Source organism: Lacerta agilis, chromosome 9 (genome assembly GCF_009819535.1).
Source record: "Lacerta agilis isolate rLacAgi1 chromosome 9, rLacAgi1.pri, whole genome shotgun sequence".
NCBI lineage: Eukaryota > Metazoa > Chordata > Lepidosauria > Squamata > Lacertidae > Lacerta > Lacerta agilis.
The window spans coordinates 2354226-2380491 of NC_046320.1; the positions used below are offsets into that span (position 1 = coordinate 2354226).

Genomic DNA, 26266 nt, shown 5'->3' on the forward strand with positions numbered 1-26266 from the left:
CTGCTTTTCACTACCCGAAGGAGTCTCAAAGCGGCTAACATTCTCCTTTCCCTTCCTCCCCCACAACAAACACTCTGTGAGGTGAGTGAGGCTGAGAGACTTCAGAGAAGTGTGACTAGCCCAAGGTCACCCAGCAGCTGCATGTGGAGGAGTGGAGACGCGAACCCAGTTCCCCAGATAACGAGTCTACCGCTCTTAACCACTACACCACACTAGTAATCACAGCATCCCTTTCTAAATGCTCACAGACCAACAATTGTATTATCTGTTCTAGGATCTTCCCTGGTGTCACTGTCAAGCTCACCAGTTGGTATTTCCTGGGTCATCCCTTTCCCCCCTTTTGAAGATGGGGACAATATTTGCCTGCCTCCAGTCTGCAGGGACCTTCTCGCCTGTTCTCCAAGAATTGTCAAAGATAATAGACAAAGGCTCTTAAAATACATCTGCAAGCTCCTTTAGTACCCTTGGATGCAGTTCATCAGGTCCTGGAGAGTTGAATTCATTTAAAGTAGCTAGGTGTTCCCTTACTACCTCTTTTCCTATCCTGGGCTGCATCTCCCTCCTTATATCATTTATTCTGTTATCATCTGGTTGGGCATTCCTTTCCTTTCGGGTGAAGATAAAATAAAAGCCTTATTTACCTCGAGATCACGCTGTGTTTGTTGGGAAAAGATCTTGCAATTGCACTTTTGCTTTTAATAGCAGAAGCCAAGAAGCCAGTAGGATGGCATGAATAATCATGTCATATAACAAAGGCAGAGAATTAACTGGAAGATAGCACTGTACAGGTGCCCGTGTAGATCATCCATACTTAATGCAGCCAAGATGCAATGAGGAATAATCACAATCATAGAACATGCTCAGAGGAACAACTGAGCTGTTATGGTGCTGTCTCAGCTACAATACCTGCCAGTCTCTCTACTCATAAAATGTGCAAAAGCCGTTTGCTATTCTAGAAGTGTGGGAAACAACAACAACAATCCTATTGTCTTATACGTGTTTTATCTGCTTGCTTACAATTCATGAACAATTTCATGCTATACAGAACAAAATGATCCTAACTACTATCAACTTAACAGATTAAAGTTTATTAACTTTATATATATATATAAAGTAGACTTGACATCAGACTTTTTAAGATGCCTAGACAGCATCTTAAAAAGCAGAGACATCACCTTGCCGACAAAGGTCCGTATAGTTAAAGCTATGGTTTTCCAAGTAGTAATGTACGGAAGTGAAAGCTGGACCATAAAGAAGGCTGATCGCCGAAGAATTGATGCTTTTGAATTATGGTGCTGGAGGAGACTCTTGAGAGTCCCATGGACTGCCAGGAGATCAAACCTATCCATTCTCAAGGAAATCGGCCCTGAGTGCTCACTAGAAGGACAGATCCTGAAGTTGAGGCTCCAGTACTTTGGCCACCTCATGAGAAGAGAAGACTCCCTGGAAAAGACCCTGATGTTGGGAAAGATGGAGGGCACAAGGAGAAGGGGACGACAGAGGATGAGATGGTTGGACAGTGTTCTTGAAGCTACTAACATGAGTTTGGCCAAACTGTGAGAGGCAGTGAAGGATAGGCGTGCCTGGCGTGCTCTGGTCCATGGGGTCACGAAGAGTCGGGCACGACTGAACGACTACAGACTTGACATAAATACTAAATACCGGTATGTGCAATTTATACTTAACTCTCAGTTTCTACAAGGTCAGAATGAGAATGTCTGTAGCTCATGCTGCTCCTCTTCTTTATAATTCACATGCTTTAGTGTTACAGCCTGGGAGAGCTCAGCTTCAATATGATAAAATTAGTTTCAAAAACTGTATAAAATGGTGCAAGTGTGGAGTCAAACATGCATCCTTTGTTATCATGGATGTAGCAAGACATTTATGAAACCTACCTCACACAGCACTAAGAAGTGTAGAAGGAATAAATTCAAGTTTTCCCAGTAGCAAAGTATTGTGTTTTCAGTGCTAGGAAAATTCAATTCCTTCTCAACAAGACTTCCTTGAAAGTGATCTCCAGATTTCTCACAGTAATGGAAATGCCACTGCACATTAATAAATGAAAGATAATGGTCATACTGATTACTAACCTCATTGTTAAGATTAAGGTTTTCTCGTACTTTGAGAATACTTTCCAATGGAGGAAGAGTAGAGGAAAGACTCTGTTGATATATGGGGCACTGGTTTAGCAGTATAGTAAACAGTATTAACTGTCAAGGCAAAATGGAGTAAGATCTCCTATTCCTGAATGACAGCTCCACCCAGTTACCAGTACACAATATCCAAGTTGCTTCTCAACACAGCAATATTAACCATAACACTTAAAAAAAAATTACAGAGTGTGTGGAACAATTTTCAGTTTGCATTCCCAAAGCCATAAGCAATATAAACTCTGGGACTTTATCAAAAAATTATTTTAAAGCCACTAAATTCTGTACAAGTGCACGTGTATCACTGCCACACAGATACCTCAAATTTCTGTGCCACTCAAACATCTACAAATGCATCAAGAAAAGCTTGCCCAACAATAGTATTATGAAGTTTCAGAACTTAATACCTAACACATCTAAAAACTAAGTGTTGAATGAAATATGATTTTCAAGATAGGACACACAGCCAGTGGCGGAGGGAGCCTCCATGCTGCCTGGGGCGGTGGCGGCGAGGCACCCCCCTGAGGGCGGGGCGTCGTGATGGGCTGCACATGCGTGGAAATGCTGCGCATGCACAGTCCATCCGGCCCGGCACCGCTGCTCCTGCGGCAACCCGCCCGAGCAGTTCGCTTGGTCGCCGCGGGAGCAGCGGCGCCGACTCGGATGCACTGCGCATGCCCGGAACTTCTGGGCATGCGCAGTGCATCCCACCCTGTGTTGCTGCTCCTGCGGTAACCGGCAGCTTGTGGTGCTGCCCCAGCCGTCCGTGGAGCAGCACGGATGGGGTGCCGGGCAGCGGGGAATGGCGGGAGGGGCCGGGGAGTGTCACCCCCTCCCCTGGAACCCGGCTCACAGCACCCCCTATGCCCCGCCCTTCCTACACTACTGCACACAGCTTTATACAATGCCAACTGCTGCAGTTAAATCCAGTCACTTCAACCTCATTTCTACACATTTCTACCCTGCAGAATGCAAGCTTCCAGCCTAAATGGGGAGCACAAAACTATGCCCACTAGAGGCCTACTCAATGTCGAATGAAACAGTTACCACCTGTATCTTTGATCTGAGGCAATCTACATTGAAATTCCCTTTTCAACACAACATGGTTGATTTATAGTTTGTGATCTTATACACAGATTGTTTTCTCATTGTCTAGGCCAGTGTTTTTCAACCTTTTTGGGGCAAAGGCACACTTGTTTCATGAAAAAAAATCATGAGGCACACCACCATTAGAAAATGTTGAAAAAATTAACTCTGTGCCTATATTGACTATATATAAAGTAATTTCCCACGGCACACCAGGCAACATCTCGCGGCATACTAGTGTGCCGCGGAACAGTGTTTGAAAAACACTGGTCTAGGCAAGCCACTCCACCGGTATCTGTTAAGATTTTTCTTATGTGCAATATACTTTAACATTGCTCTGGATAACATCTTATTGAACTCTAATCCTAGCCTTGGTTGCAACATCTGCTAGTGTAGACAACATCAACAGCACCAGACTCTTGGGGCCTAGGGAACATTTTTTCACCTGTGTTGGGAGTGTCTGATTGTAAAAAAAAATAGAAGTCATGGCATAATGTGTTTCATTAGTCTTCCATTATTTCAAAACTTCTATTCAAATGACTCTACAACATTGGCTTTTAAATATATGGCACAAACAAACTCAACAACTACACCCCAAAGAACTTACAACATGGATTATCCATGTTGCAGAAATTGAAGACACTAGGGTCTGCAAATTTCTTCATGGTATAACAATGCATGGAACTTGACAACCAGAGAAATGATAATGTACAATGTAAAGTCCCTAAAGCTCTCAAAGACCCCGAACATACTTTTGCTTTATATTACTGTATTACTCATACTAATACAAATAATTTTCAGAACTCTTCTACAAAAGCATGGCATATGGACTTATTAATAGTTGTTCTTTGATATGTGTCTACATCACTCATGTACTCACTGAAAGAACTATTTACTATTTACTCTTTCTATTACTGCCTTGTTTTGTACTTTAAGCAAAACTGAAAAAAACTCATCCAAAAAATAAATATTTTTTTCAGATTCTCTAAGTACCAAGTTGCTCATTTCAGTGGTATGAAATGCAGGGAAAACGGACAAGGAAACCAGAGTTAGTTTGCAAGGGAAATCATATGACAAAAGTATAAAAAAGAGAATACTTGCATTCCCATTCTAAGTATTTGCAGTGCCACATTTGCAATGCCAGCAGAAAGTCATTGCTATACTGATGCAGTATCAAGATCCGCAATGCTAAGTATTCCACCGTACTGACTGTTGACCTACATAGCAAGTTTCAGGGTGCAAAACATTGCTCTGACAATATACAGTGGACCCTCGGGTTACTTTTGGGTTGTGAACACGGCAAACCCGGAAGTGTATACTTCATGCGCAGAACCACTCTGTTGCGCCACCTCTAGATGCACTTTCTGGGGTACGTATGGACCCTCAGAACGAATTAAGTTCATATCTGGAGGATCCACTGTATAAACATTACAAAAGTTGCATGCTTGAGGAAGTGTTCAGTTTTATCTCATATCTACAGAGAGAACTAAACAACGCAAGCAATAAATTAGAGGAGATGTAACTGTAGTCAGAAAGTACATTTTCAACCATCTTACTTATTTAAAAAACAGTATGTTGGCAAAAACCTATCTACCTACAACATTAGAAGTTGAACAACATCAAAAGGCTGTAGTTACATACCATTCTTACCTGTAAGGGTAAGAGTGTGTTACTGTTGCTGTCTGTTCGGAAAACATTATCTTCAATCCATGATTTAGGAGTCAGCGATGGAGTAGAACGAGTAAACTTGGGAGGAGCTATGACGTTACCAGAAAACGGCTTCTTTAAGGGAGAGATCTGGTTCATAGTTCCTGGAATTCCCATGTTTCCAGTTCTACGATGGTCTCTACCATGTACACTTCCCCAAGACATATTTCCTGTGCTCCAGCCAGTACTCTGATGGTTGCTCCAGGGTGATGTCTTCAGAAGAGGCTGAGGAGGGAAGGTGAAGGAGAAGAAATACTAAAGTTATTTGAAAATATTTATGATCAATTTCTTTAAAAGTATTGGTAACACAGCCTAATCCTATGCATGACTGCTCAGATATTATTTCTGCTGAATTCAGAATTCAGCTTACTCCCAAATAAGCTGAATACTACAATCTTATTAGAGTCAAATTGACTTTTTCTGGATCAGGGCAACAGGAGAAACACAAAACACAGTTTTTAGTTTTGTTAAATCCAGCATATACATAGTTGTGACATGAGAATGACAACAGGTATCTCTGGCAATTGCTATGAGAGGCTCAAGCTCTCTATTCCCATCTCAATTTTTGCATGGTATTTTTCTAGGGCAGAACTTGGGGGGTCCGTCCACTTTAAGTACTAATCTTATAATACCAAGGAAATATAATTTTTTCTTTGTTAATTTCCTCTCTTGCTCTGTGAGATCAGTCCTACATTCTCTCTCTCTGAAAAAGTTTTAGTGCCCCTATGCTGATGAAAGCAAAGATGTGACTGACCCAAAGAGTACAAAACCAAAAGTTGCCACTTGGAATCTATTTCCTTAAGGCTGTATGTGTAGACAGAAACAGATGAATCAGGTTTTAAAGAAAAATGTCAAAACTACATGCCAGATTTGTAATATCCCAACATGATCAGCTCTGTTCTCTCACAAATTAGGAAATATTTGTGATTCCTCAACTTGAGTGCTTGGTTGAACTTGCAGTCCGGAGTCTCACTGCTCTGTATCTTTAACATTATTCATAAATAATTAAAATGAAAACTCTGTCACTTGCTTTATACATACCACTGAAAGTTTTATACACACACACACAGTATTTATCCCTATCCCAATAACACTATCTTTTATTTTGTACATTTATTTTGATAAGTGAGGTGATTCTCTCAGGATTACAGAAGTATGCAAAGCTTAAAGTGCAACTCAAAATTAAGTCTTACTGTGTTCAATGGGGCTTGCCCCCAGGTAATCAAGTACTGTATAAGACTGCACCCTTAATGTCCCACAGATATTTGCTAGCTCAGCTGTCCATAATACTTATGTGTACTCAGCTCTTTATCTTTCAGACTGTTGGTGTGACAGAAATAACTTACAATTTTCAAAGGTTTCCTGACTAGTCACCTGGAAAAGATTCTTATTCATCACAGCTGATTGGGTGAGTTGCTATTTACAAGCTTAAGGTTTGGGATTTTTACGAAACAGCAAAAGCTAGGCCATAATGCATCATCAAATACAATAAAAGCCTAAGAAGTTGATGACTTAAGAAATAAATAAAAGCATAGTAGCCCTAGGTAAGGTAGAGAGATGGTCTAGGTGGGCGGGGGTAAACAGATGTTGCACAGAATAACTATTCAAAATTCCATCTTTAGCTTTTGGTACAATATTTTATGTCAAGTGGTATGACGTAAAAGCTTTTCAATGTCACTGATACGGGAACAGCTATAGCTGTTATAATAATTTAACATTTGGCTTAAAAAACAACAACCCCATACATTAAAAAATAATTTGGGAGGGGCAACTTATAGTACTACAACAACTAGAGGGCTACTATCCCCATAAGCCCCAGGCACCACAGCCAATCGTCAAGGATGATGGGAGCTGTAGTCCAGTAACATCTGGAGAGCTACAGGTTACCCCCTCCTGAGCGACTCAAGTATCTCACAGGAACCTTGGGTTACATACACTTGTATAATTATTTCAAAGTGAAATATTTTCAAGACTATTGTGATACATCCTGGTGAAGAAGATATATAAACCATTTGGGTAGGATAATTAAGCAGACACTAAAGTCCTATATAATTGCAGATAGACATGGTCAGTCTTGAATGTCTCATGCTGCAATTTTTAGGTGAAATATGCATCATACTGTAAAACTAATAGTGAAGGTAACAGGATTTAACAGGATCTAGTCTGATACGCACCAAGTACTACTATTTATAAAGCTTAAAGCACAAAAGGCAGAAGAGACTTCTTTTGCTTTGTGAAAAACTTAGAAATTGTTTCTGTAATTCTTAGCTTGTCCAACAATAGACCGAACAGTGAATATCAATGATATTTTTAAAAAATCTTATTTTAGTTTCCCCATGAAATACAACTTATAATTCTTTTTTGTTTTGCCATTGTAGCTCTTTATTACAGAAACACAATTGGTTGGTTACACAATCATAATAAGATTCTACACCATCATGGGTGGCATTTGATCTCAATCCACTTGTGACCTGCCAGGCAGCCACTCTCTCAGCCATCTGTAAAATGGGAGCAGCAGCAATCTACTACTAGGCCAGCTTGTTCCAAGAAGAAGCAAGAGGCCTTTAACATGAAAGAGCTTTAAATGAATCAATAAAAAGATAAGGAGGAAAATGTTTAATACTAAGCATAAATGTACAATACTAGAGCACAAACAAAATGCAGCACACTACCCGATGATCAAGCAAGTATAAAGCTAATCTGTTATAGAAAACATGAAACTGTTTACTTATATTACTGTGAGTATGCAGAGCTCATTGAAAGAAGCAAGCTTCCAACCAATAGGAGAAAAGGTTTTCAGCCCACCCATAAGGTAGCAGTAAGTGCTGCATGCGAAAAGACTGGGACAACCTGAAATACCACACTGAAACTTTTCTTGGCATCTACAGCTGCTTATGCAAGCTGCTTAGCACATAGCTCAGTGTTGCAAAGTAAAACGTAAGCGGAAATTTGTACAGACCTATTCACAACCTGGATAAATCAAGATACTCAGTTTAAGCTGCTTTAGGCCAATTTATGGGTGTGTGGATTGGACTACCAGATTTTGGACTACCACTTATGGTTGTTGGTTTACACATACGTATAACTCATTTAAACAAAAACCAGTCACTATAAACTAATAAACTTGTCTAAAACCGATGTTCAAAACTGCCCTGTTCTGTTCATTATGAAGTTATGATGTTGCCGATTCACTGCAAAATAAAACTATTGAATAAAAGCAAATAAAATCTATAGGCAGCCAGTATAACAACCCAGTGAATATTGCTTAAACATAACTAAGTTATGTAGACTCATCATGGGCGTAGCCAGGATTTTGATTGATTGCCCCCCTGTACACCCATGCCCTTCATAACTGAAATCCTGTGCATACTTATCCAGATGTAAGTTGTACTGAATACAGAACTTATTTATTTGGTTTGAAAAAACTGATAATCTGCTTTTTGAGCTCATACTCCACAAAGTAGCTCTCATTGTTAGGTACAAATACAATATAAAACCATTTACAAATATCCAGCTGTAAAAAGCCAGTGGAAAAACCCAATGCAAAATACAGTAAACAATAAAAACTAGCAGTAAAATTCAGCAGATCTCAGCATAGATGAGTTTATTTACAAGTAGACATGCATAAAATTGCACTGAGAGGCTGCAGTCCTATATCTACTTACCTCAAGTGAATTCAATGTGAGCATGTATAGGATTGTATTGTTAAGTGCATGGTATGTCAAGGCCGTATTATATATACAGAGAATAAATATTTAATGGAAAAAGCCTAACCATGTTTACTCAGAAGTAAGTTCTACTGAATTCAATAGGGCTTTCTGCCAGTTAAGTGGGGTTAAGACTGCAGACTTGATCAAGAGGAATGGGAAGAGAGAACAGCCAACTGAATGCTAGTACAGTAATTTATTATGAATTTCTGTAACAGAAACTAAGAAAAAGATGTGGGAGTTAAAGGTCTCCTTTGTCTTCCTAGGACTTCTTCACATATTACTGAATTCCAACAAGGAAAGCACTTTCATGTATTGCACAATGTAAGTCCAATACAGAACGCCATATATGACAATCACACCTCAGTGCTTGATTGCCCAATGCACACATACTGTGCAAAAAAAGCAAACATAAAAGATTATCCATACACAACTGGCCTACACACAGGATTCATTTTATCTTTATTTTTTGTGACTTATTTTTCACACTGGAATTCTGTGGCTTGTGAAATCATCCTAAAGATCACTGCACATATTTATTCCCCCTTGCCCCGACACTGAGGTAACCTTTGCACTAGGAAAAGCCATATACATGGTCACAAGTGTTCCCTTGTGAGCACATTGGACTGGGAGGTCAGGTGTGGTACATCTTGTCTACTCCCAGCCCCTAGAAAAACTCATCTCTCCCAAGGAAGGCACCTTGGGGCCCCCACCATGTTCCACTAGCCAGCTGGTGGCTTGACACTGCTTTGACACTTCAACATGTGTATTTGTGTCTTTAAAAATCTCTCTCTCTCTCTCTCTCTCTCGCATGTGCGCACTGTGCGCACACACAGCCTACCCAGGTGAACTCACTTCACTGTTCTCTTTAGCCCCTCAGCCCCCCATGCCCTCCCTCTCCTCAAAAACAGATTTCTGCCACAGGATACATTGCAAACTCTTCTTGGAAGAGAGCAACCCTATAGGACATGGTGCAAACCTGAGAAGCCATTTGCCTTAAACCTAAACAGAACTTGCCAACTTATTTCCTTGGTCAATTTTCATGCATTCGAAATGAGAGTTGTTTTTCTTCATTCCTTTCTGTTTTCAGCAAAAACAATTTTTAGAGCAAAAATAACACACACACACACACACATATATATGTATGTGTTTCTAAAACAACCCTACGAAATTCCCTCATAGGACATCCTCTTTATACACACACACACACACACTTCTCTTCCTTTGATACACACACAGAAACACACAAACCCTGTTTCACCACCAGCTTTCTGTAAGCAATTAAATTCCTCTTTGCCCAGCCCTCCGGCCATTAAACAACCTACGGCCTTCCAAATGGGGGAGGACGACTGTTAATACGATGTTTTCCTGCCTGATCATGTATTCAATCGATCAATCGATAGGTCCAAATTGCTTCACCGCGAATGCCTCGATCGGACGGCACGCAAAAGCGAATAGCGAAAGAAGGGCAAAATCGGGGAAACGGCCAGTAATTGGCAATATCTACCACAGAGCTGGATAGACGGGTGGAATTAACGCCGCTGGCTCTCCCTCTCTCGATACCCGCCTATCGATCGCCACCCACCCAGGACCCCCCGTTTCCCGCAGCACCCACCTGGTGGTGGTTGTAGGAGTTCCTCTGCTGCAGGAAAGCGGCTGCCGCTGCGGCCGCGGCCGCCTGGTGTTGGTGGTGCTGCTGCAGCTGAGGGCTGACGGGCGAGCGCCGGTTCTGCGGCTGCTGTTGCTGCTGCTGAGGTAAACTGATCTGAGGCGGCGGCGGCGCTGCCGAGAAGGGGCTTCCGAAAGGCCCCACCGAGGCGGCGTGTGTCGACACGGGCGAGAAGTTCTGGAAGAAAGCCGGGTTGAGGGACGACGGCATCCCGCCGCCCGCCGCCGCCGCGTAGAAACTGCCGCCGCCCTCCGAAGACGGCGACGACTCCGGGCTGGGCGGAGGAGCCATGGCGGCGGCTGAGGCGGCCGGAGGAGGCGGCTGCTGCTGCTGCTGCTGAGGCGGCTGCTGCCCCGGCGGCGGTTGCTGAGGAGGCGGCGGAGAGGTCTGCACCGACCACGGCGTGCCGAAGCTGGGCAGCGGCGGCGGCGGAGGGGAGGCCGCGGATGCCGAGGAGGAGCCTCCGCCGTGAGGGCTGCCCAGCTCGGGGCTCTGCAGGCTGCTGAAGCCCGAGCCCAGCCCGCCGGGCAAGAGGCTCCCGGCGCTGCCCAGCAAGTGGCTGCTGCTGGGGGGAGACTCCATAGGGAGAAGGGCGAGAAGGGAGGAGGCGACGACGCCGCTTCACCACCACCTGGCAGCCGACGTCGGCGTCGCCGCCGGGCGCCACATCGGGGTCGGCCGACCGAGCGAGCCGGGGGACGCCGTGGGTCCGCCCTCGGTAGCGGCGGCGGCGGCGGCTCTTGGGCTGCTGCGCTGTGAGGAGAAAGGGCGGCGCGGGCGAAGCGAGCCTTTGGGGCGGCTCAGCTCGCGAGGCGCCGCCGCCGCTGAGGGAGAGGCGGGAGGCCGCCGCTGGTTGGCACGCAGCAGGCGACTCCCTCGTCCGGGTCGGGGTTTAAAGCCGGCCGGGGCGGAGAGAAGAAGAAGAGAGCGGTGGGTGGGGGCCGCCGGCGCCGCCCGCTTCGCCCGGCGCTCCAGCCTCGCCTTTCCCCGCGGTCAGCCCCACGAGCGGCACTCGCCCTCCCCTGGCAAGCTGCTTCGGCTTCTCGGGGAAGCGGCGTCCGGAGCGGCGAGAAGGACAAGGGGAAGCTGCCTGCCGACCGGGGGCGACGCCTCCTCCCTCCGCCGAAACGCTGCTGCTGGCTCGGCGCTTTCCTTTTTCTCCCTCTCTGCAGAGTCCGGATCTTTCAGTCAATGCAAAGGCTGCCCTTCTTCTTTTCTCCCCCTCCTCGCTGCTGCCCAGTTTTTATTTTGTTTGTTGGGGGGCGGGGAGTCAATCTTCCTTCCTGGCTTGCTTCGCCCCCAAAGTACCCAGCGATGGCGAAACCCGACCTTCCCTGCTCGTTGCTAAAAGAGTCTTCGGCTGCAAAATCATGTATTTGGGTTCTTGGGGGGGCAGGGGGTGGAGAGAGGTGGGGGGAGGGTTTTAACTAACAAAAACCTGTCCTGGACAAAAAAGGGGGGGAGAACAACCTCCGCCCTTCACGGAATAGAAATAGTCAAAGTTATTTTTTTTTAAAAAAAGAAAGATTCAGTATATGTATATATAGAAGCAGCCCTGTTTTTGACTGGTGTCCAACTCTATTGAATGGATTCCTCACGTTACTAAAGTACTGGGAAAAAATCCCCCTGTGCTGAAAAATAGTCCCCGCTTTAAAGAAGTCATTGAAAAAATCATTGGGGGGAAAAATCCTTCCGAAACCAGAGATTTCTTTCGCTCGGTGTGTACATAAATACATATATCTGCCTACCTATCGATCTTATTTATCTGCATAAAAATTGAAGCAATCCTCGCCGCCTTCTATCTCATGCTTTAGCAGCTCCTGTCAAAGCCCCTCCATGTTCTACTATCCTGGCCCTAAAAACGGCCTGCGCATAAAGAAAGGAATGGGAAGACAAACCCCCTCCCCTCCAAAAAAAGGACGGCTGCCTCTTCCCTGCACAATACAGTATCCCCGCGTTTCGTTTCTTCCGCAGCCGGTCTGTCAGCCCCGCCTGAGCAGCGCCCCAGCCCCGCCGCAGCCGGCCGCATAAGAACCCGGAACTGCCGTCACGGCCGTCACGCATCACAATCCCGCCCCTCGCAAGTCTGTCAACGTCCCCGACGCTCCGTGAGGCCCCGCCTCCTTTTTAATTATTCATGCGCCGTCGGCTCGTGTCTCTCCGTTGCGTCTTCGACGTCGGTTATTCGGCGCTGTGTGGAAACCGGACGAGACCAACGCGCGACATTTCATTCGGGTGGCTTTTCTTTTACAAAACATTTATTAACGCGGTCGGCGGGATACGTTGGCTGACACGGTGGAAAGCAAATTTGGGTGTTTTACTTGGCTACGTTGAGAAACAGCGTCTCCGCCCCGTCCTCTCTCCCTATCTCCCCCAGGAAGCGCTGCGCAATCGGCTCTCCCAAGGAAGCCTGACGTCACCCCAACGCCTTGTTCGCGTTGGACTCGTTCCCGCCCACCATTCGCTTTGCAACGTCATCACTCGCTTTTCACAAGCTGCGGAAAGTGGCTTGATTTGGTTTTGGTTCAGTATATTTCTATGCCTCTTTTCATTGAAATGAATCTCAAAGGGGCTGACAAATAACGACAACATGGTAGAACACAACAGAACATCACAAATGCAGCATAGATCATATAAGATAATTAACGCATCATCAGTGAAACAAACATTTCCAAGCTAAAGAACAGTGTTAACAAGGCAAATATAAGCTAAACATCACAATACAGCAAAAGTCACGTTTTATGATTGACAAATAAATACACCATTTATAAAGTGAAGCCCAGACAGTGGGGGAGCAGAAACAGTGGTGGGAACTTAGCTGCTGGCTGGCAAGATGCAGGTTCCTGCTCCTAATGGTTTATTGTGTGTTTATATGTGCTGGAAGCAGCGCAGAATGGCTGGGGCAACCCAGTGAGATGGTGGGGTACAAATTAAAAAAATAAAAGGCTAAAAATATAGAAAGAAATGAAATAAAACTATAAGAAACATTGGTTGATAGAACACACACACACACACTATTAAAACCATACAAATAATTACAATAATAAATAAAATAATAAAAGCAACATGTCATTGAAAGTACTGTAATTCAGTTCCCAAAAGCCTGTTGGAATCAGAAAGTCCTTCACTTGCTGGTGGAAGGACGGCAAGGAGGGAGGCAGTCTAGTTTCTCCAGAGAGGGAGCTCCTTTTTTTTAAAATATAAAATCTTTATTTTATTTCCAAATGGTTTACAAATTTTTACAAGTTTTACAAATACACATTACATACAATAAAAGAAACAATTTACATTACAAACAATAAAAGAAAAGAAGGAAAGAGGAAATTACAGAGAAAGAAAAAAGTAGGAAGCCAAAGAAAGAAAGAAAGAAAGAAAGAAAAGAGAAAGAAAAAGAAAAGTAAATTATTGTTAAAGTTACAATAATCAACTTCCATTGCTGCATTTCACTACCTACACTATCTGGACATTTTTGCCATTCTTCCCTTAAACATCAAAGTTACCGTAAATCCACTTAATTGCTATTCTAAACATAACCAAAACCTTTCTCTAGATCCTTGTTTACTCAAATATTCATTAAAACAATTCCATTGGTCTTGAATTACCTTTTTTTTTTCCTTAGTCTCGGAGCAGGCCACCACCAAGAAGGCCCTTGGTATCAGCTCCAGCCCTTTCTCATGCAACCATTCTGTATCAAGTGGAGGAGTCTCTCCTGGAAGTAACAGTTTTACGTTAGTGAGACTGGTTGGAAAGCTTCAGCACGTTCCATACAAACATACCGTATTTTTCCGTCTATAAGACGCCCCCTATTTAGGGGGCCTCAAAAATTAGAAAATAGGGGGGATTGAGCTTTTGGGGAGGATTATTTGAGGGGAATGCTGAAAATTGCTCACCCGCCAGAACGCAGCACACAACCGCTTGGGTCGCTTACAAACAATTGCCGCTAAAAATTTCGGGCTTGCACTTCGTTCCAATCAGCTGCCTGATTGCCGCCATTAGCCCTCCTGCTTGCTGCTGCGGCAGCCAATAGACAGCTGCCCTTGTCACAGCAAGCGGGAGCGTGATTGGTGGCTGCTGGCAGCGATCGGGGAGCTGATGGGTGGTTTCTGGGCCCCTTACAATCTCAGGTTTAGCCAAAAAACCATTTGCGTGCACACACACACAGCACTACCCGTGTGTAAGACAAGCCTAAATTTTGAACCTCATTTTTGGGTCAAAAAAGCTCGTCTTATACACAGAAAAATACAGTACATTTATCTGCCCAAGGTTGAGCATCTGAAACACTGGTTTTGCAAGATCCCAGTGTGGTCAGTTTGGGCTGGGGTGTGAGCCTACCCACCACTGCTATGTGCCTCTGCCCTCACCAGCTTTGCAGGAGACAAGGGAAGGGCAGCAGCCCCTGTACATATCACACATAGAAGTGCTCTCGCTGGCCTCATCCTGCCCGGTATCCCAGCATACTAACACATGCATGAAAATGTGCAATTGTCAATTAGAAAGCATAAAAAATAGTTTTGAGGATAATTATCAGCATGACAGGCTTTCTCCCACTCTTGTCTAACAACTGCTCTGAAAAAATGACGAAGCCGGCCAAAACGTTTCCACTTTGTTACTTTAAGGCAGTGGTGGCGAACCTTTTAGAGACCAAGTGCCCAAACTGTAAACCAAAACCCACTTATTTATCACAAAGTGCCCAAACTTGTTGAGCTTTTTTGGGGGAGCTGCCGACCAAAGTTTTTGGGGGGATCGCACAAAAGTTGCTTTGCTTTTTGTGGGGGGCGCCCCAAAGCTGCTGAGCTTTTTTGGGGGGGAGAGAACAGAAATAAATGACAAATAATACCTTCGCTGGAATTAACATGCAGCGCCGACATCATCGTCTGCCAAAGCGCCAAAAAACACACACACAGCACAATAAGGGTTAAAAAAACGAACGCTGTTATGCCCAATCAGAAACAACTACTGACGCAGCAAATTGAAAAACAGATCAATCGCCGAACACAATCTCCAGCGACTAGCAAAAAAAAAAAAGTTCAAGGTTTCAACAGCAGGAAGTATAGTTAGATTGTACTTCCTGTTCCATGTGCTTCTAAAATCCCTTTCTCTTCCAGGGCATGACCTGAAATGCAAAAGTGCCAATGGTTGGAGCTATGAGCTGCTCTTATCTGTCCCATTAGCTGTTCAGTTAGCCCTTTCAGATTTCAATGGTTTTGCAATTATCTCCTTTTAATCCATCTTGAGAGAACCTTGAGGATCTTAAAGATGGTGCCCAAGTCGCTGTTTGTTCCATTCTCCCTCTCTCATCTCCCTCAAATTTGCCTTTCTCAATGCCAACTTGACAAAAGAAGAAGCAGTGCAAGCAGCTACTATTTCATTTAGAAGTCGCTGGCCAGTTCTGATCTCTGAAGGAATAGGATGGGAGAAACCAGAAGACTATAGCAATGGTCTCTTAATATATACAGTAATTTAAAATGGGGGAAAGAATCAAGACTTCTCTGTCATAAAAACCAATGTGTTTTTTTCTGGCAAGCTAATATGCAGCAGCACTTTGAATGATCTAGCAGTTTAGTACATAAACCACATTTCCCTCATTTTGCTGTACTGCAGATAAATTAGGATTCCTTCACTGCATGCTCCTTCATATAGCTGTCAGACGTATTCCTCCAGCCCTGGCCAATTTATATGAAAATTGTGTTCCTCAAGACTTTCTCAGGTCATACCAAATAGTTATTTACAAAATATGATGGCAGTGCACAAGTAAAACTGATTTATGCTTTTAAAATGGATTTTAAGGTCTTAAACCTGGTACGAAGAAAGTGTACCAGTGGGAAATTTGCACAAGCTATCTGCTTGCCTCTTGGACATAGCGGATAAAGGTACATGAGCTTGGTTGTCCATATTTGCATGTAGTCCTATTTGTGCTTGCAAAAATGAACCTTTTCAAGCCACCTTTCCCTTTCACCAGCTCTGATACCATTCTTGGATGTTGGAAGGCATTTTACCTGATGCATCACAAGTTATTTTGCTGGTTAGTCTCACAGCAAAGCTCTTTCTGAAATACCTCTCATTCTAATAATAGCAGCACATGACATTAAGCCATGGCTTGTTTTAACCACGGTTGTTCGATAAACCAAGTCGTCCCCCCTGCCCCCCGTTGCTCTTTGTGCATCTGTAACTTAGTAAATACTGAGGTGGAGTGGTCAAACAAATAATGGTGAAGCAAGACTGCTAGGGATTTGGATGCAACAGCAAACCATTGTTAAAATAACCCGTGTTTCATAAGTCAATAATAACAAAAATGACTTACATTTTGGGGGTTGGAGGCTGGATTTGGGTGTTCGAACAAAACATACTTTATGTGCCAAGGATCTGATTGTGTAAGACCAAAGGGGTCACAAGTATTTGTCCAACAGTAGCAATAGCTGGAGAGCAGAAACTTTGTGTTTACTCACAAAGGTGGTTGTATGCCCCATTGTCCTCCCTGGTTCGTGCATGTCACGAGCTTTTTTGCATGCAGGGTTTCATGGCAAACAAAGCTCTTCCTCTACCCAGGGGTTGTCAACCTGGTCCCTACTGCCCACTAGTGGGCGTTTCAGGAGTCTAGGTGGGCGGTAGGGCCTTCTATGGCACAAACTGAATCCTCCTTCCATCAAGCACTGGTGGGTGGTAAGGAAATTTTACCAAGAAGAAGAAGAAGAAGAAGAAGAAGAGTAGTAGTAGTAGTAGTAGTAGTAGTAGTAGTAGTAGTAGTTTGGATTTGATATCCTGCTTTTCACTACCCGAAGGAGTCTCAAAGCGGCTAACATTCTCCTTTCCCTTCCTCCTCCACAACAAACACTCTGTGAGGTGAGTGGGGCTGAGAGACTTCAGAGAAGTGTGACTAGCCCAAGGTCACCCAGCAGCTGCATGTGGAAGAGCGGAGACGCAAACCCAGTTCACCAGATTACGAGTCCACCACTCTTAACCACTACACCACACTGGCTCTCAAGAAAGATGCATTAGTGGGTGGTAGGTATAAAATGGTTGACTACCCTTGCTCTACACTGTATAGGAGACGATGCTGCTACCTGTTGAGGGAGGAATTATTATTTAGCTGGCACCCTGTTTCCCCATATTTGTAGCCCTCCAGTTACCCACTCCTGCAGGAAGGCGTGAACTCCCTCCCTTGACACACACTTTTGCTTACCTGTGTTATTCGGCCAAACGGTTTGTGTCACCAGGTTTCCCATCACCAAAGTCCCTCTTGCGACCTCAAGAGGTTCTCCAGGCGTGAAGTGAGAGTGATGTGGCCCCATGCCACACCCCTTGTTATCCAAGCTATGTGTTCACGGGCCAAGATTTAGGGATGTTTTACATACACACCCTTCTCTCAGTAACCAAAAAATGAGCAAGGAACACTGTGATACATTGCATCTTTATTACCAAGCACAAAAAAGCTTTCTTTTTAAGAACCATAACTTACGGTTTAAGATTTGTGTGCAGGTGCTCACCTTTGTGGGAAAAGAGAGTTATGCCTGAACTGCATTTTGTTGAGGAATATTGAGTGATCCCTGTCAAGTTAAGCCATGCTGCAGAGGCAACTTCTTTCTCAGGAGAGCATCTTCAGCTGTGAATACATATTTTTCAATACGTATGCTTCAACGACACTCGGCTGTCATGTCCGTAACACATTTACCACCCACCAAGGATTCTTTGCCCCCTTTGTGACCTCTTGCCTGCTTGCCATACTGCGGCCATGGGGCACAGATGGTACTGTCCTGTCAAGCTACGGCAGGTGACAGCGATGTTCAGTGATTGGTAATCATAGGCTGTAATTAGCCAGACTGGATGCAGACTCGGATAATAAGGAACCAGCCAGCTGCCAGTCACGAGACCTTGTCTTTTAGACTATGGTAGATTGCCCAGGGGTGAGAAGTAAAAGAGAGAAACAAATAATCCTTCCTTTATTTCTTATTCAAATATATTATATGTGGAGAGCACTTTTTTTGAACAAGTTTTTTTTAAAAAAAACAACTCAACAACTCTGAGGGAAAGTCATTTCAAAGTTTTGCGTAATTGGCATATGAGCTCTTTAAAATTATGTGTGGGGAGGGGCAGTACCTCTGGTGGGGGGTACCCTGCACAGTGGCAGAGCTGGCCGCTCCTGCACCCAGAGTGGTGGGGCGAGGTGACCCACCCATGGGGTGATCCGCCCATGGGGTGATCAGCGCGGCGGTGTGATCAGCGCGGTGGCGAAATCCTTGGGGAGGGAGCAGGAGCGATTGCGGCAAGGTGGCGTGATCCTCCCGGTGGCGGTCCGATCATGGTGCGATCCTCCAGGGGTGGGCAATTGTGGCGAGGCGGCGCAATCCTCCGGGCGGGGACCCAATCGCAGCACAGCAGCGCAATCCGTCCAGGGGGGATTTTGTCAACCCCCTCTGGGATGGAACATGGGGCAAACCGCCCCCACCGCACCCCCCTTCGTACGCCCCTGGCCCTGCACTCAGCTTTCATTTGTGGCTGCTAGAAGCTGTCATCATGTTGGCTGGCAAAACCAGGAGAGGGTAGCCAATGGGTCTCAAACTCTCAATGAGTTTGGAACTTCCCCTGCAGGCTCTGGCAGACTAAGCCAGTGTTTTTCAACCACTGTTCCACGGCACACTAGTGTGCCGCGAGATGTTGCCTGGTGTGCCGTGGGAAAAATTGAAAAATTCAAGAGAATTACTTTATATATAGTCAATATAGGCACAGAGTTAATTTTTTAAACATTTTCTAATGGTGGTGTGCCTCGTGATTTTTTTCATGAAACAAGTGTGCCTTTGCCCAAAAAAGGTTGAAAAACACTGGAATAAGCGGGCAAGACCAACAGTGGGTCCAACAGTCAAGAAGGCAGTTTCTGCATGTGCTGTAGAGGGAAGTGAGGGGCAGATGGGTCTTGTCAAGCTGGGAAGGTAGCCCATCTAGGAGAAGGAAAACTATGGTCCTAAACCTCTGCTGCCTAGTAAACTCTACACAAATCCAGAATGCAGTCCCTAAGACACCAGAGAGCAGGCAGGGATGTCCAAAGCAAACAAGATGAATTTTAACAGGGAGAAATGTAAAGTAATACACTTGGGCAAAAAAATAAAACAATGAAAGGCACAAATACAGGATGGGTGACACCTGGCTTGAGAGCAGTACATGTGAAAAGGATCTAGGAGTCTTGGTAGACCACAAACTTGACATGAGTCAACAGTGTGATGCAGCAGCTAAAAAAGCCAATGCAATTCTGGGCTGCATCAATAGGAGTATAGCATCTAGATGAAGGGAAGTAATAGTACCACTGTATTCTGCTCTGGTCAGACCTCACCTGGAATACTGTGTCCAGTTCTGGACACCACAGTTCAAGAAGGATACTGACAAGTTGGAAGGTGTCCAGAGGAGGGCAACCAAAATGGTCAAAGGTCTGGAAACGATGCCTTATGAGGAACGGCTTAGGGAGCTGGGTATGTTTAGCCTGGAGAAGAGAAGCTTAAGGGGTGATATGATAGCCATGTTCAAATATATCAAAGGATGTCATATAGAGGAGGGAGAAAGGTTGTTTTCTGTTGCTCAAGAGAAGCGGACCCGGGGCAATGGATTCAAACTACAAGAAAGAAGATTCCACCTAAACATTAGGAAGAACTTCCTGACAGTGAGAGCTGTTCGGCAGTGGAATTTGCTACCAAGGAGTGTGGTGGAGTCTCCTTCTTTGGAGGTCTTTAAGCAGAGGCTTGACAGCCATCTGTCAGGAATGCTTTGATGGTGTTTCCTGCTTGGCAGGGGGTTGGACTGGATGGCCCTTGGGGTCTCTTCCAACTCTGTGATTCTATGGCTGGATGGTGCCTTGTTTGCCTCATGGGGTTGCTGCTTGGAAGGTCGGTGGTTCAAATCCCCGCGACGGGGTGAGCTCCCGTTGCTTTGTCCCATCTCCTGCCAACCTAGCAGTTTGTAAGCACACCAGTGCAAGTTGATAAATAGGTACTGCTCTAGCGGGAAGGTAAACAGCGTTTCTGCGCGCTTTGGTTTGTGTCACGGTGTCCCGTTGCACCAGAAGCAGCTTAGTGATGCTGGTCACATGACCTGGAAAGCTGTCTGTGGACAAACGCCGTCTCCCTCAGCCTGAAAACGAGATGAGCGCTGCAACCCCAATCGCCTTTGACTGGACTTAACCATCCAGGGGTCCTTTACCTTTTACCTGTTTAAGCTGGTGTGTGTACATCTGAGAAGGCCATTGCTCATGCACAGATGACAGCTTCACAAATTGGGATTTGGGGCCTTGCAAGTGGGGGGGAAAGCAGACAGGCAATGCACATCAGCTGAGGACATCCCTGCCCGCTCTCTGGTGGGTACAGCAATTTGCAAATGCAGCTTGAAATGCAGCAAGGAAAAACGGTCTTGCTGTCTTTTAAGCTGCTAATGTGCACACAGCCTACGGTCCTCTTACGCGGCACTTTCTATTATTTATTACACTTTTATGCCATCTCTTCTGCAAGGTGCTCAGAGCGGCACACATGGTTCTCTTCCTTCCAGTATTTATTGCTGTTATTGTAGTATTATCATTATTATTATTATTATTATTTTGCAGTGCACCGACTTACTGTATTTTTTTGGTGAAAGTGCAGTTTATAAATATTTAAACAAACAAACAAACCAATAAACATCACCCATTATTATTATTATTATTATTATTATTTATTAAACTTATTAGTTGCTTGCCATCCAAAGGTCTCTAAGCAACTTACACACACACAAACAAACACACAAATACCCATAGTTATAATCAAAGGAGTGAGTAAATTAAACATGCTTAACAAGGGGATAGAAGAAAAATGAAATATATTTAAATGCTATGGAATGGGATAAATGAACATGATGGGATAAATTAAGTCCCAGATCTAAGATAACAATTTTCAAGTGAAAATGTCACATTTGTATATTTAAATTTTTGAAACCATTTTCGAAGAGCTAAATCGAACCTTTGCACATTTTTCATACACCTGGTAAATGATTTATTTTGTTACATTAGCTGGATTTCCCAGAAATTGCACAATCTGTTGTGGTCCATGGAAAAATGGGCAGCTTTAGGAAGAGTCTAGCACAAGAGAAAAGTTAATGATTTTCTTGATTCTCCTGACTAGTTTGTTCCACTATGAAATGGGGACATTAATGTTACAATGGCATTTCACCATTTTAAAAACAAGCCAGCGTCAGAGAACATTTCATTTTATTTTGCAATAACCCGCCTCCCCACCCTCCTGAAATTTAAATTCTATCTATTAAGAACAGATACTTGTAATCCTTTAGGGCTGCTGTGCAGAATGATCAGGATGACCTTCCCTTTATGAAAAGCCATTCTGATGTCACAGAAAATAGATATGGCATCTGTAAATAAATTATTCAGAGCTGGGTGCGGAGATGGAGTTACACGTTGCTGTTGTTAAGAGCAGAATATGTAAAGCCCGACCCCAGAGTGCAGCTGTTATCTTTGTGGTTGGTATCCTGCATTTCCTATCGTTTGTGATTACAACGTACAAGTGGGGCAGGGAAGCCGGGTGGGGAGAGAGAGAAAAGGATGCCTGTGCATGGAGAAAATTTGGCATCGGCGCTGATTGCAATTATGGGCTTCTTAGCTCAGGAGCTATTAGTCTGGAGGAGCAGGTTCCGTTGCTGCTCCCCACTGCACCCCGTTCTTCCCCACCACCCGAATCTGCAATTTCAGGGGAACTGAATGTGTTCACCTTCTGTGTTTGCCAGCTGGACTTTACCCAGGTGACACAAACTGAATTGTGTCAACAGATGGCAGAAAAAAGGAGGACATAAAGGACAGTATCTCAAGTCTGAAATATTAAACAGGTGCAGAGGTAAGGAAAACTAAATGATCAAAAGCCCGAGATAGAGAGTAATAACTGTGCCGCTTAGTTTGTCACATCTACTGCCCTTTTAACTTGCTCCCCCCTCTCTCTCTTTTTATCTCCCTGCAGTAATAATTTGAAGGAAGGATGCATTTAAATGGCGTACTCTGAAGGCGCATAAAGGAGATGCAAAGATACGCTTTTGCTGAATTGCGGCCTAGCTATGGCGGACGTGTGAGTTTGTGAGGGACACTGAGCTGCTCAGTATTATATAAGCTAAATGGTATCAAAAGTCCAAATCCCCCACCCCCCACTAATGGATAAGGGTCTAGTAAAAGGAATCCATGGGGTCACGAAGAGTTGGACACGACTAAACGACTAAACAACAACAACAAAAATGGAATCTCTGCCCTTCATCTTCTGGAGCAGCAAAGTGCTAACATTCTTTTCCGTGACAGCAGAAGATGTCTTGGCGCTCTAAACTTTGAATGAAGTGCATGATATCTGGCAGAAAGCATTTATTCCGAGGCTCTCCCCCACACACCATGCTGCCAGCTGGCATTACTATAATGCTTAATATAGTGTGAGGTTGCAGAATCTTTCTCTCCCTTCAAGATTCCATTGTTAGAGACGATCGTAATGATAAACCTTAGCAATAGTTTATTTTGCATGTTCGAAGCGTATCACATCCCATTGTCTCTGTAATCTTTACAGAGATCCTGTAACTCGTGCTTAGATCTTTATGGCGTGTGACAATACCTCTTTATTTTTCCCAAATGTGCCCTGTACTGCTTTCAGTCCACCACTGCAATGCTCTCATATTCTTGCCTCTGCTGTTTTAACACATATGATTTGTTATCTTGAAGCATTTGTTTGTCTAAATATCAAAGCAGCACAACTAAACATAACTACTTATTAAAGTGCCTGGGTACTAGGAAATGTTTTCACAAAGCATAGGCACCAGGTATACAGAGTTGGGAGGGCATTCTACAGTCAAGGCACCCATGCTTGCACTAATGTTCTGCCTTCTTCATAATCTGCTTTGTAAGCCTGTTAGCCTCCAGAGCAGCCTGTCACCCATCCTTTATCAATGAGCTTGACCTCTAGAGCCAAGTGTGGAATGGCTGCAAATTGAATGGGCCAGCCCAATGCAGCCTTCCCGAACCCTCAAAAATATATCTACAGTGGTACCCCTGGTTAAGAACTTAATTAGTTCCAGAGGTCCGTTCTTAACCTGAAACTGTTCTTAACCTGAAGCACCACTTTAGCTAATGGGGCCTCCCGCTGCCGCTGCACCGCCAGAGCACGATTTCTATTCTTATCCTGAAGCAAAGTTCTTAACCTGAAGTGTTACTTCTGGGTTAGCGGAGTCTGTAACCTGAGGTACTATGGCAGACCAACACGGCTACCCACCTGTAACTGAGGTACCACTGTATATCACCAACAGATAATCCCAGAAACATCTCCAAGATTCCTGTGTAGTCAACATGGCAAATGTTGCATTTTTAAATGGTGCATGGTGCAGGAGAGAGACAGGGGAAATATGATCTTGTGAATTCTCCTCAACCTCTCAGCGGCTTCACCATCAGCCATGGCATCCTTCTGGAGAGGCTGTCTGAGTTGCGGGTAGGTGGCATCGCTTTGTGGTGGTTCTGGTCCTACTTGGATGGTGATGCTTTTCAGCCCTGTGGAGCCTTCAACGTGGAATTCCTCGGGGCTCAGTTTGACCCCCTATGCTATTTAACATCTGCATATTTGCGCTTTTATCTTTTCTTTCTTTTTTTTATCTTGTGAACCGCCCTGAGATCTTTTGATTGAGGACTGTGCGTAAATCTAATAAATAAATAAATACAGTGATATAAGTAATTATGACTTTGAAATATATCACGCTGGATTGGAGGAGGGGGCAGACTTTATTGCCATTATGGCAGTCATCCATTCCAGGCTTAGGTGCCCTGAAGCAACTGCAGGAGACAGTGGGAAGTGATGAAGGATGGGCATGGCAGGAAACTGGCGTAGTATCATCACATGGAATGGGAATACTAGGGCTGATGTGAGAGCCATCTCTCCCCCCCCCCCATCTCTCTTTGGCTGCACTGTGCAGCCCAGCAAAGCAAAACGCCAGGCTTCAGGGTGATATGAAGATGGTCCTTTCTCATGTGATTGGAGAACTGCTCTAAAGCAGGGTTTGGGCACATGGTGGGTAGCAAAAGGCAAATTTAAGTTAACTCAGAGATTTAAAAAAGAAAACTACAAGGGTCATTTTGTTGTTGTAATGGTCAAACCTTTGACTGCAACCATACGCAATGAAAGAAAACAAAAAAGAGAACACAATACCATTGAACATTTCTTTTATTAGGGAAGAAATGTATACCAGTAGTATATCTGCAATGCAAACAATATCACATTCCAAATACTCAGTTTGCATCTATTGCTACAGTGTCAAATTCATAATCTTAGCATGTGATTTCCAGAAATGTAGAAATAAACTCCCATTTTGCCAGAACCTCATGATATGTTTGTCATCCTCTTATCGTCATATATTAAGTAACCTTTCTGTGAAAGCCAAATCCCATATCTCCAATAACTAATCTATAATTTAAAAGTCATGTAATTTCAGGAATGATGGGAGTATCATTCTGAGTGGCATTATGGGGGGAGGAGAATGGTGGTCTCCAGTAACAGGCAGTGGGCAGTGGCATTCCTCCCCCAGAATGACACAAAGTCATGTTCCAGGGCTTATTGTTCTGGGCTGGGGAGGACAAATGGTAGCCACATGCAGCAGGAGGTCTGTTGGAGTGCCACCGAGTTTCATGTTCCCTCAGAGATGCCTCCACCACAATTCACAACCAGAAAGGGTTAGAGAAATAGAGTGACAACGTGAGTTCAGCGGCAGCTGAGTTTTCTGAGTTTGTATGAAATGTCTGACTTGAAGGGAGGTTGGAAATGGGAAATCAGTATTCTCCACAGGCAATTCGTATTAGTGAATAAATGGACAGCTTTCTACTCATCAATCCATCCAGTGGGAGCTGCCCTCATTCATCTGTCAAGTTTCACAAAAACCCATCCTTGTTGAACTTGTCCATAAACAGAACTGATGGCAATAGGGCTCTCTCCAGATCAGTTTTCAGATCCTCAGAAGACTTTCATTCAAAGTTTTAATTTGCACCCTTATCTAATACTGACCTCAGTCCATGAAACATATTCCAGTGGAGTCTTAAAATAATGTTCTTCTAGCTCCCTCCATGGAGAATTACCTCCTGCTAAAACCCATCTTGCCAGGAAGTGTAGATGACAAGCATAGGAGCATTTCTAAGTCCTCGTCCCCAGGGAGTCTTGCCAGAGTAGCTTTCGTTACTCTTCGACGTTTGTCATGGCATACAAAATTCAAAAGATTCCCCCCATTCTCTAAGTTTCACTGGTGAAATATTAATGGGTAGATTATGGAACAGGAACATCAACTACAGCACAACTTTCTAATGCCCCACTTTAAAAAAAAGTTAATGCTTTGCAGGAAAAAAGTTCTGTTTGCCCACATTGCATTTCAGAAAGCATAAATATTTTAACATTTCAAAGGCAATCCGCCAAAAGGAAAGGTTTTAAATGTAGAGTTACCAACTGTGTTTTACTTTGTGGTTCTGGCCAGGGAGGGCGGGGTATAAATAAAAATTATTATTATTATTATTATTATTATTATTATTATTATTATTAGTGTGTGCTTACTTCTGAGGTCTGATATATCTGTGAGGCCATTGTGTGCCACAAAGAATAGTAGAGAATGATGAGTCTATGACCTGCCTGTATTTTATTCTTAGATATCTCACAGTGCAGTCCTATTCATGTCTACACAGAGGCAAGTCCCATGGAGTTCTACAGGACGTACATCTAAAATCCCCATGTGATTTAAAAAAATATTGTTGGGCTCAACCTATTAGCATGTAGCAATCACACCACTTCAGGCAGTCCTCAGTCCCACACTGCTGACATTCTGTCTCTTCTTGGCCTTTCAGCATAGCTTGAGCAAGAAGCAAAGTCCAGAAGGGCTCTATTCAGACAAAGCAGGCATAATTGTCAATGGCTTAAGGTGATTGTTGAAGTGCT

General features: G+C 44.1%; 1 protein-coding gene and 1 long non-coding RNA gene across 2 annotated transcripts in view; one reads left to right on the forward strand and one right to left on the reverse strand.

Moving 5' to 3' along the window:
• The window catches only part of CPEB2 (cytoplasmic polyadenylation element binding protein 2), a 69758-nt gene extending 58797 nt beyond the window's left edge, over positions 1–10961 (reverse strand). The window contains 2 exon segments of the mRNA XM_033161068.1: positions 4878–5168; positions 10266–10961. Coding sequence (XP_033016959.1) covers positions 4878–5168; positions 10266–10901 — 927 coding nt within the window. The 5' untranslated portion in view covers positions 10902–10961.
• A 10615-nt stretch (positions 10962–21576) lies between these two features.
• Positions 21577–26063, forward strand: LOC117053037. The gene is made up of 3 exons (XR_004427344.1): positions 21577–22174; positions 22295–22399; positions 25981–26063. It is a non-coding gene; the product is annotated as an uncharacterized LOC117053037 (long non-coding RNA).
• The last annotated feature ends 203 nt before the right edge of the window (positions 26064–26266 follow it).